The sequence below is a fragment of the Hordeum vulgare genome, chromosome 5H (genome assembly GCF_904849725.1).
Source record: "Hordeum vulgare subsp. vulgare chromosome 5H, MorexV3_pseudomolecules_assembly, whole genome shotgun sequence".
Taxonomy (NCBI): domain Eukaryota; kingdom Viridiplantae; phylum Streptophyta; class Magnoliopsida; order Poales; family Poaceae; genus Hordeum; species Hordeum vulgare.
The window spans coordinates 564,369,876-564,381,961 of NC_058522.1; the positions used below are offsets into that span (position 1 = coordinate 564,369,876).

The 12,086-nt window shown below is 48.4% G+C and overlaps 1 protein-coding gene across 1 annotated transcript; it reads left to right on the top strand.

The window, feature by feature from the left end:
- Window positions 1–4,970: 4,970 nt before the first annotated feature.
- LOC123399263 (protein trichome birefringence-like 19) lies at window positions 4,971–6,568 on the top strand. Its single transcript, XM_045093681.1, has 2 exons — window positions 4,971–5,561; window positions 5,644–6,568. Exons 1-2 carry the CDS (start codon window positions 5,094–5,096, stop codon window positions 6,427–6,429), a joined length of 1,254 nt encoding a protein of 417 aa, XP_044949616.1. The 5' UTR covers window positions 4,971–5,093; the 3' UTR covers window positions 6,430–6,568.
- Window positions 6,569–12,086: the final 5,518 nt, after the last annotated feature.

Sequence of the window (12,086 nt, forward strand, 5' to 3'; positions counted from 1 at the left end):
AACGAGTGAGTGAAGTGAGCGACCACACTTGCTGCGGGGAGTAAATATAGTGGCACGAGCTCGTAGTGGGGTGGTGGAGTGCAGTGCGGTGGCGGGGGTCTCGCAACGCGGGCATGGGGCCTTTCAGCACCCGAATGCATGACCGGCGGGTCCCGTTGAATTGTGGGGTCCATTGTCGGTGAGTTGGGTGGGCCGAGGCGCGCGTGAGGAAGGAAAGGCAGGGCGGGTACGTGGCGCGGGGTGGCGAACGCGCGGGAACCGGCGTCGGTCGAAACCGGCGGAACGGTCTAGAGCCGCCCCCCGTGCCTCGGATCCTCTGCGGCCGCTCCCGCGACACGACCGCCAGGGATGGATCATGGCCGGCGTCGCGTCGTGATCGAGCCTGAGAGCCACTGCACGCCTCGCCGGCCGTACGGATCCAGGACAGAAGCCACACTATTCCCTTGTGTGTACCCAATTTAAAGTATCTCTTTTCCTTTGTTCTTTCCCCGACGAGATTTGGAATTGTTCGGCTGCTTGAGATGGCCAAGGGTCACATCGCTTCATTTTATTTAACTTTTTTTTTTGCTGTGGCTATAGTTTCCGTGGGAGGGCCACGCCGGTGGTGTAGACAAGGCAACCGGGCAGCGCAGTGGATCCGAGGCGAGGCGAGGCGAGCCGAGCGGTTCAAACTGAGCCTCCCTCGACCATTGATTTATCTCATCTCCACGGTTGGGAGAGGGGAGAATGCCCTGGAACTGGGGAGAGATACAGTGGAGCATGTCTATCCATCTCCTCGGTCGTCCGGCTCTGTGTCCTCTGCTCGGCGCGGGCCGCAGAGGAGTTGTGGCGGGGGCGGCGACCACGTGGAGGCGGCTCCGTGGCGCGGGCCACCGTGGCCGGGGGGGAGTGCGTGGCGCCGCCGCATTGCCACACACAGCTGCTCCGGAGCTCGGAGCGGCAGAGGAGCTTCGTTTCTCCTCGTGTTTCCAAGCCGGGGCGTCGCCGTGCGGGCGCGTGGATCGTGTTCCCGAGCTGGGGCGTCCGCGTGAGGGCGCGTTTTTTGGACACGTGAGCTAATATGAGACGGACGTCTGTAGTAAAATAGGGTGGTGCGTAAATGGTCCAGCGAAGGAATTCGATCGTCGCCACGCACTCGCTCAGCATATGCACGCCTAGCTAGAACGCACGGTCAAAAATTGGTGTTGATTCGGCAGATGCATGTATACATGGTTAAGGAGACGTATCTGTTGGAGGCTTCCTCTCATTTTGCTTCACAGAGCAACTCTAGCAGACCCGCATTCATTCCTGATTCGAAAAATAACCGTCAAAATACGGGTTGGGATGAAAAATCCTGTCCGATCAGAGCCCGCATATCGCTCCGGCCCGTAAATTTTTTTAAGGGGCGCGGCAAAATCTCGGCTTCAACCCGCGAATACATGGGTTTCCCCGTCGCAGCTGCGGTGCCGTGCATAATAGAGAAACCGTTGGCGGGAGGGACATTTCAGCCCGCGCGCATTTTCCCCATCCCCTTCCACCGCTGACTGCCCTTGCTTCCGTCGTTCCGTCGCCGGCGATTCTGGCCAAATCAGCGGGCAGAATCGCGCTGCGAGTCCGTTCACCACCCTCCCACGCCGTCACGCTGCACCGACCCCCCCCCCCCCCGGATCCGGCAAGACGAAGGCGCCCTCGTCGCTGCCGCCGCCAGGGATCGACCACCGCCAGCCGCATCCGCCACCGGTTAGTACGTATTTTGTGATTTTTTCGAGCACGGTATAGTTGATTGACGCGTTGGGTGCACGTAGATGGATTTGAACCCGTGCGAGAAGTTCTTGCTCACCGATTCGTTCGATTCAGACGACTCGAATGTTGAGACCATGCTTGTGAACTTTTGGCAGCAGACATTAGTCATGGCACTTGTCGTGAAGGAGCACGAACATGAGAACCGGAAGAGAAGGCGAGGATCGACCGTCGAGCGTCTTTGCATTCCTCGAAATCGTCATCTTGAGAACGAGATGTTGATGCAAGACTACTTCGCGGAGAATCCTACATATCCAACGCACCTCTTTCGGAGAAGGTAGCGAATGCGCCAATCTCTCTTTATGAAAATGTGGATGATTGTTGTATTGTGTTGAATTTAAATAATTATTTAGTTTGCTTCCGTTTGTTGTATTATGTTGGATTTGATATTTTGCGGGCCGATGAGATGCGGAAAGCAGTGATGTAAGAACAGACACCGCAAAGTCGACTCGTATAAAAGCATATTCGGCGAATATACTTTTATATGGATCCGTTTGGGGGGGGGTCTACATCTGCGGCCGTCCTTGCCGGCCCGCAAAATCAGTTTTCCGCGAACTGCAAAAGCGTTTTGCGGGCCGGCGGGATGCGGGATCGGCTAGAGTTGCTCTAACCCTAATCTATAACGGCCAGGCTAAAATCTTCCTCCATACTCCGTCAGAAAGCTCCTGGATTCTGCCTGCTACCCCGAAGCTTGGTGTGTCTTCGCTCCTGTTAGTAGTTTAGGTTAGGATTTCAATCCTCGCAAGTGCATAGCTTGGATGGATGACGACACTATTATTTTGAGTTTGTTTTTCGGATTTCAATCCTCCTTGAGTTCGTCCGTCTAAACATGGCCGACGAAGATTCGATGTAGATTTCTATCATTTTCTTCAAACGACAAGGTTAGGTTTCCTTGTCTTGTGACGAGAGATTTGATGTCAAGTGCTTTAGATTTATTCAAAGGTTCAACAACGACGATTATGTCTTGATGGTTCTGGTTCTTAGGGACATGTGTTTGTGATCAACAAAGCCAAGCCGACTTTTATAGGGGCGGTAGGCGATAGTAGTGGTTGTTTGAAGTCTTGAAATCTCACTATAATTTTTACTATGTTTGTGATACTTTGTACGCCTGATAAACTTTGATAATAGATCTGATCATTTTCGCAATAAAAAAGTTTGGCGTGCCAAAATTTAGATAAGAGCATGTACATCGGGCTCTCCAACGCCTCATGTACATCGGGAGGGATGACGTAGTAAGTGACTGGTCACAAAATTATGACCCAAACAGGTTTCTCAAACCGACTCTATACGTCTGGGCTAATCAGTACTCCTCATATCTAACTCATATATGAGGTGCATATGGGGCGTTCACCACGCCGGAGCACACAGACTGGACTCATCTCAAATCGCACCAAATTGACCAAGTCCAACAAATCCACCACACCCTCCCACGTCGGTCCTCCATTTCTTGCGTTCGAGTCGTACTCTTCCTCATCGGTCCCTGATGTCTACTACACAACTTTATTCTTATAGACGTTGTTGGGCCTCAAAGTGCAGAGTTTTGTAGGACAACAACAAATTTTCCTCAAGTGGATGACGTAAGGTTTATCAATCCATGGGAGGTGTAGGATGAAGATGGTCTCTCTCAAACAACCTTGCTATCAAATATAAGAAAATTCTTGTGTCCTCAACACATCAAATGCAATGGTAAATTGTATAGGTGCACTAGTTCCGCGAAGAGATGGTGATACAAGTGTAGTATTGATAATAGAAATAAATTTTTATAATCTGAATAAATAAAAACAGCAAGATAACAAGTACTCCCTCCCTTTCAAAATAAGTATCTCAAGCTTAGTACAACTTCGTACTAAACTTAGCACGAAATTAAGACAATTATTTTGGGACGGGGGAGTAGTAAACAAGTAAAACGTTGTATAAATGCTTAGAAGTAAGACCTAGGGTTCGTACTTTCACTAGTGCAATATCTCAGTAATGCTAACATAATAGAATCATATGATCATTCATCAACGTGTAAAAAAGAATCACTCCAAAGTTCATAAAAAGCGGAGAACAACGCGCTGGGGCACAAGGGGCGCGGCCGTCCATCACAGAAATTTCGCTGGCGGAGGCACGGGGCGGGGCAAAGGCGGGCACAGCCGGAGCAATCGGTAGCGGTTGGTGGTTCGTGCGCGAGATTTGCTTGTTCAGCGCGCTGGGGCACACTAAATAAGCCGTGTGCGATGCAGTTTTTTCTCAGTGCGCTGGCGCCAGTTTTCAGCGCGTGACATCATAGGCGGCTGCTAGAGCGCGATTTTCGCAAGCATGGCCCATTTTTTCCGCGCGGCTTATTTAAGCCTTCATTGGAAATGCTCTAACTAGGTATATAATTTTTTTGGACAAAGCACGATTTTCTAAGCCATGTAATTATGCAGTTTCAAAGTTTATCATCCAAACATAATGTTACAGACTATGAAAACTCAGAGGATGCTTGGATACGTTTTAGTCCCATGACTAAAAGTAATGAGACTAAAACTTGCTAGCCTCACCCATACTTGAATTCAAGTATTAAAGAGACTAAAATCAAGTTAATGAGCATTTATTATCCTCTAAACCCTTCAATACAGAACTTGCATGAGGAGTTAAATAAGGAGAAAGAGGACCAATGCACATTTTAGTAGGGGTACCCCTGACTAAAAGATTTTAGCCTCAAGACTAGTTTTAGCCTCTCTTTAGTCAGGGGTGCTTGAAACTTTAGGCTCTTAAAGAGATTAGTTTTAATCAGACTAGTTTTAGTCTCTTGGATCCAAGCACCTTCTAAATTACATGACCGAGTTCAAGTGAACAACCCAAACAATGCGCCCTGAACAACCCAAACAATGCGCCCTTACTCATGCGCACCATTCTGTGCATATCTTTGGGGATGTATTAGACAAGACAGAGGGAGTGGTGCGCATAGGTAAGCGCGCATGCAAAGTTGCAGGCTGCAGCACGCGTGCAATGCTGGCCATAGTTGAGAGTATACATTCGCGTGCATGCGCAGCCCACCGTTGCGATTTTATATTGACAGAGAACAATTACTGAGCCAATCGCCCTCTATGAAAGTTGGATCAGGCCCACCGGACCAACCGGACGACTCATGATGACCACACAGGCAGGTGATAACATATGCTAGGAGTACAACCAACATCCTCATGCAGGAATTGACTATAGGAGTTTCATGCATTATCATCATTATATATGGCCATATGTTGCAATCGGAAACTAACTCATGCATCCATGCATGCACACTTAATTAGTAATCCTGTCCCAGATTATTAATCCCCAGAAGTAGAACCATGAGGAAGCACTGCAGCAGCAGTGCCAGATGCTTCGTCCCTGTCGTGTCCCTTATGCTCCTCGCCGCCCTTCTTGCAGCTTCCAACCTGCTCTACACCACCTTCCCAAACCTCCGGCCATTCTTTTCATCGCACCTTAAGCTTCACACACGAGGAGGAGGAGGAGGAGGACGAGGCGAGGGTGAGGGCTGTGACATCTTCAGCGGCGACTGGGTGCCGGACCCGGACGCGCCCTACTACACCAACGACACGTGCTCCGTCATCCACGAGCACTACGACTGCATGAGGTTCGGCAAGCCGGACCTCGGCTTCGTCAACTGGCGGTGGCGCCCCGACGGCGACGGCTGCGACCTGCCCCGCTTCGACCCTGCCCGCTTCCTGGCCCTGATGAGGGGCAAGACCATCGCCTTCGTCGGGGACTCCCTCGCCAGGAACCACAAGGACTCCCTCATCTGCCTCCTCACCCGAGTAAGCTCTCAACCATGGAGTGTAATACTATCTATAATGGTCAGGACATGATCGTGGTCTCAATCTGAACGTGCACGTGCAGGTCGCGGAGCCTAGGATGAGCTGGCCGAGCAGCAAGCACACGGTGTACCACTACGGCGAGTACAACTTCACCGTGGCCAGCTTCTGGGCGCCGTACCTGGTCCGGCACGAGCAGATCGACGACGACGGGCCGGCGCACACGGGCCTCTGGAACCTCCACCTCGACGAGCCGGAGGACGTGTGGGCGGCCCGCATCCCTGAGCTCGACTACGCCGTCGTGTCGGCGTCCAGCTGGTTCTACCGCCCGTCCATGCTCTACGAGGCCGGCCGGCTCGTCGGCTGCCACTACTGCAAGCTGCCCAACGTCACCGACCTCACGCCGCGGCACGCGCTGCGCATGGCCACGCGGGCCGCGCTGCGGGCGCTGTCGGGCGCCGACGGCCGGTTCCGCGGCACGGCGCTGCTGCGCACAGTCGACCCGTCGCAGTACGAGGGCGGGCAGTGGAGCAGCGAGGACGGGAACTGCGTGCGGACGGCGCCGCAGCGGCGCGGCGAGAGGAGGGTCGAGGGCTTGGAGCGGGACTTCCGCGAGCTGCAGGTTGAGGAGTTGGCGGCGGCGGAGAGGGCGGCGGCGGGCGGGGTGAGGATGATGCTGATGGACACGACGGAGGCCATGGTGCTGCGCGCGGACGCGCATCCCAGCAAGTACCGTGGCTGGACGCCGGAGAAGCACTTCACCCTGTACAACGACTGCGTGCACTGGTGCCTGCCTGGGGCCATCGACACCTGGAACGACATGCTGCTCCACATGATCAACTCTACGTACGTAAAAAAAAAAAATGAGTGATCGGTTAATATGTTCACTTGAATGTGTCTAGTCTTTGATGGATCCACATGGATCTAGTCTTCATTCGTGTGTTCATGTGTCTATATGTTGGGTCCTTTCGATCTATGCTTCTCTTCATCGACGGCGGTTGCTTTTCTGATGCAGTGGTCCTATGGAGCCTTAGCACGACGACTTTATTCCACAAGTATAGGGGATCAATCGTAGTCCTTTCGATAAGTAAGATTGTCGAACCCAACAAGGAGCAGAAGGCTTTGATAAACGGATTTCAGCAAGGTAATAACTGCAAGCACTGAAAGTAGCGGTGACAAGTGATTGTGTAGCGAGGTGAAACGTAGCCAGCAAAAAGTAACAAGTAACCAGTAGTAGCAACGGTGCAGCAAGTGGCCCAATCCCTTTTGCAGCAAGGGACAAGCCTGAACAAAGTCTTATAGGAGGAAAAACGCTCCCGAGGACACACGGTAATTTCTGTCATGCTAGTTTCATCATGTTCATATGATTCGCCTTCGTTACTTTGATAGTTCGATATGTGGGTGGACCGGCGCTTGGGTACTGCCCTTACTTGGACAAGCATCCCACTTATGATTAACCTCTCTCGCAAGCATCCGCAACTACAAAAGAAGAATTAAGACAAAGTCTAACCATATCATTAAACTAGTGGATCGAAATCAGCCCCTCACGAAGCAACGCATAGACTGGGGTTTAAGCTTCTGTCACTCCAGCAACCCATCATCTACTTACTACTTCCCAATGCCTTCCTCTAGGCCCAAATACGGTGAAGTGTTATGTAGTCGACGTTTACATAACACCACTAGAAGAAAAACAACATACGGCATATCAAAATACCGAACGAATATCAAATTCACATGACTATTATCAGCATGACTTATCCCATGTCCCCAGGAACAAAAGTAACTACTCACAAGACATAATCATAATCATGACCAGAGGTGTAATGAATAGTATCAAGGATCTGAACATAAACTCTTTCACCAAGTAATCCAACTAGCATGAACTACAAAGAGTAATCAACACTACTAGTAACCTTACAAGTACCAATCGAAGTCGTGAGACGGAGATTGGTTACAAGAGATGAACTAGGGATTGGAGAGGAGATGGTGCTGATGAAGATGTTGATGAAGATGCTTCCCCTCCGACGAGAGGAGTGTTGGTGATGACGATGGCGACGATTTCCCCCTCCGGGAGGGAAGTTTCCCCGGCAGGATCGTCCTGCCGGAGCTCTGGATTGGATCTGCTCAAGTTCCGCCTCGTGGTGGCGGCGAAACCACGAAAAAACTCCCGATTGATTTTTTCTGGAACGAAACCCTTCATAGAGCAAAAGAGGGGGGCTAGTGGGCCGTTAGGGAGTCCACAAGCTTGCTAGCCGCCACCAGGGGGAGGTGGCGGTGGCAGGGCTTGTGGCACCCTGGTAGCCCCCTCTGGTACTTCTTTAGCCTAGTATTTTTTTATATAATCCCAAAAAATTCCACGTAAATTTTCAGGGCATTTGGAGATGTGCAGAATAGTGGACTATGATTTGTTCCTTTTCCAGTCGAGAATTCCAGCAGCTTGAATTCTCCCTCTTCAAATAAACCTTGCAAAATAAGAGAGAAAAGGCATAAATATGGTACCACAAAGTAATATAACAGCCCATAAAGCAATAAATATCAACATGAAAGCATGATGCAAAATGGACGTATCAACTCCCCAAGCTTAGACCTCGCTTGTCCTCAAGCGAAAACCAAGGTCCATAAACATGTCCACATGTTTAGGGATGAAGGTGTCGATAAAACATAATACAGACATGAGGAAATCATGATCACAAATGAAACAACAATACATCATAAATATTCTTATGGGATAGTAACAATTCCTTCACAAAGCAAAGTATGAAGCAAAAACCTTACCGAGAAGTAACCAACAACAGTCCAAAGTCATTGAACCAATTGCAATTTATCATAACATCAGAAAGAGTCAAATAAGAGCTTGTAAGGCAAACCCACATACTCAATCATCTCTTTTGTTTTCCACAATTGTTACAACTCAGGTGGTACTCATGGTGTCAAAGTTTCAGCTGGACACAGAGGAAGATAGGGGCTTATAGTTTTGCCTCCCAACGATTTACCTCAAGGGTAAAGTCAACAATAATAAAGCATAAGTACTCAACTCCAAGTTGATATATGAATATAGATCTTTCCCAAGCATGTGACGGTAGCCAAGACAAAGGCAGAAATAGGGAATTGGTGAAGATCACTGAAAGTGCGTTATATCGACTAGAGGGGGGGTGAATAGGAGATTTTTAGAATTTCATCACTGAGGAAATTCCTTTTGAGGAAATTCCTCACTGATGACTAACTTACAGCGGAAACAGTAAAGGATCAGATGTGCAAAGTTTCACAACAACAGTTTTTCAGAGTGAAGAATGTGAAAACAGATTGCACTGTGAGAAGGCACGCAGAATACAGATCAGGATTAACTAGCGTGAAGAATTTGGGGTTGAGGAAATTCAGAGAAAGTCTTCAACAAATTCTTCAAACAGTCGCAGTGAAAGTCATCAACACATAATACAAGGAAAGTAAAGAGTTGAGGAATTAGAACCGTTGCTCAGTGAAGACAGTCGTTGATGACCCAGTTCCAACTGCTGTGACAGTCGTACATTTGGTTTGGAGCGGCTTGGTATTTAAACCAAAGGACACCCAGTCCCGGGACACACAGTCCCTACCGTATTCTCCTTGAGCTAAGGACACACGGTCCTCGCCCAACACTCGTGGTAAGTCTTCAGGGCAGACTTCCAAACCCTCACAAACATGGTCACCCGGCGATCCACAATTGACTGCTGGAAAGCTCTAGACCATGACGCCTAACCGTCTGGAGGATGCACAGTCCTCAAAGGTAAAAGGCTTCAGTCCCACATAGGAACAACTTCTTCAGTGATGCTCAATCACTAGGTTTGGTTTGTGGTTTCGGTGGGTGGTGTATTTCCTCACTGAAGAATTACTCTTGAAGGCTCTGAGGAATTTGGGTTGCTCTTATGACAAGTGTCAGTTTCTAACGAAGCAGCCAACCAGCTAGTGGTTGTGGGGGGTGGCTATTTATAGCCTGGGAGCATCCCGACATGATTTGACGCTAATGACCTTAAATAATATGACCGTTGGAGTGGATAAGACCAGTGACTTGGCGTGGCTATCGAAACGGTCGGAACCCTCAACTGTGAGAGTCCTCATGTCACTCATATTCCTCACTTGAGGCTTTTGGTAGGATTAGGCTTGGGTTGAGCATCATGAGGAAATTCATTCCATAGTGTAACTTCGACCCCCTTTAACAGTACGGTGTTCCTATTACTCGAATGCGAAGAAAGTAAAACAGAAAGTGTAAATCTTCATGCTTCAATTCTTCAGAGTGATTTTCTTCAGGAACCACCGGACTTCTCAATATCAGTATCTTCATGAGGAATATCAATTTCATCGCAGATTCCTCGCGATTCATTTCTTCAGCTTCAGACCAATTTCTTCAACTGAAGACATGTATTTTTAGGGGTCGATATTCTTCAAATATCTCAAACTCCTCAATGACTTATAGATCCTGTGTACACTCACAAACACATTAGATACTTAACCTATCTTCAAACCACCAAAATCACTAAGGGGCACTAGATGCACTTACAATCTCCCCCTTTTTGGTGGTTGATGACAATTAGGTTAAGTCTTCAATAGGGATCAAAAATATGAAGTGTAAATACTCATTTTGAGGAATTTGAAATCAAGATTCAGAGAGACTCCCCCTGAAGATGTGCATATCTTGAGGATTTTGCTTTTTACAGCAAATGCACATTGATGATTTATATCATGGAGATCTCCCCCTGAGTCTTGTAAATCATGCATACATATAACATATCATATGAAGAAAATGAAAATGCATGATGAGAGATGGTATCTGACGAATTCCAGCATGCGTGCATTAAAACTTGAGGAATAAGCATGCGAAGAAAAACGTTCAAAAGCGTCAGAGTACCATCGGGCTTAAGTTACAACTCATTACATAAAAACTTCAAAAGAGCCAAGAGTTTGTAACTTAAATATAGTTCATAAGCCCCAAAAATATCCCGCTTGAAGACTAACTCTCAAGTTTCTCCCCCTTTGTCATCAAGTGACAAAAAGGGACAAACTGAGGACTAACGCCCGTGAAGACTTCACTCCTTGGCGGTTGAGGAAGAGCCGTGATGCTTCTTGGGGGTAGTCTTCTTCCTTGGACCGGTAGCAGTGTCGAGCTGTTCTTCATCAGATTCAGCAGTGCGGAATGAAGAAAAGGAGTTGTCTTCAAGGTCTGGCACTGGAATAGGCCTGAACTTCTTCTTGGGAGGCCACGACCATTCAAAGTCTCGCTCAAAGTCCATTTCTTCAAGCTCAGTCTGAGTCTTCAGATGTGCAAGTGTAGCCCAGGTGCGATCAAAAACCTCATGCAGATAGTGATGGTTGAGCTTCACAGAGTTCTGTGTTTCAGTGAGGGTTTTCACAATGGCACCAAACTGGCGTTTGACCCATTTGTGGTTGCGATCCACCTTCTGGTGAAGACTGAGGAGGAGCTCTCTGGTATTCATCACGCGAGGAGGAACGGGGCTTGCCGGACGAGTCTCAGTATCATCCCATGAAGAATAAGCTTCTGGCTCTCTGAACTAGCCATCAAGGGCCTACTGCCTTCTTCAATCACAGATTTTCCTTTGCCTTCAATGGACTCGAAAGTCTTCTTGTTGAACCGGATAGGAGACATATAACCAACATGGTTTTGGCACTCAACGAGAAAGTTGATGCTTGTCCTTGTCCTGATGAATCTCATGATCCATGGGGCATATATCTTGTGATCAAAAGGACACATAGCATTGTCGGCCAAAGTCCTCAAGAAGAAATCATGGATGTTGATAGGAATACCATGAATGATGTTGAAGAGGATATTCTTCATGAGGCCTACAACATCTTCTTCATCGTCATGGCCTTTGATCGGCGCGAGCACACTACAGAGGATTCTGTAGACAGACCTGGATGTGTACTTGAGCTCGTGGACGAGTAAGGTTGTTCTCCGAGATTTTCCTTCAGCCAAAGGCTTCATGAGGACTTCCATCATTCCATTTGGCAGCTCACGCTCACCATAAAGCTTCACAGCCTCATCTGAGGGAATTGGTACGGGCAGTTCTCTGAGGAGTTCAGTAGCAGGAGCCTTGTAGTGAGTGTTTTGGGTCATCCAATCAAACACCCATGTGTTAATGTCTTCAGGGTTGCCAGATATGTGAAGAGTGGCATAGAACTGAAGAATTAACTCGCTGTTCTAGTCAGATATGTCGGAGCACATTGGGAGTAAACCTGCATCATGAAGGACACTGAGGACTGGCTCCACGCACGGTATTGCTTCAAGCTCAACATGAGGAACATGCCTGTGCTGGAATATCTTGTTTCGTCCACAGAGCACAGAGGCATAGTAGTTCATCTGATTCCTAGTCCAAAACTTCATATGCCTCATTTGAGGCTTGTCATAGGGGTTCTCTCCGATGAAGTACATGCGTTCTTCAAAGAAATTTTCCTTTTGAAACTTTGGACGTTTGGAGAATGGCTGACGCTGAACTGGCTGAAGATTTTGCTGAGGAATAGGAGGGGAGACAACAATAGCAG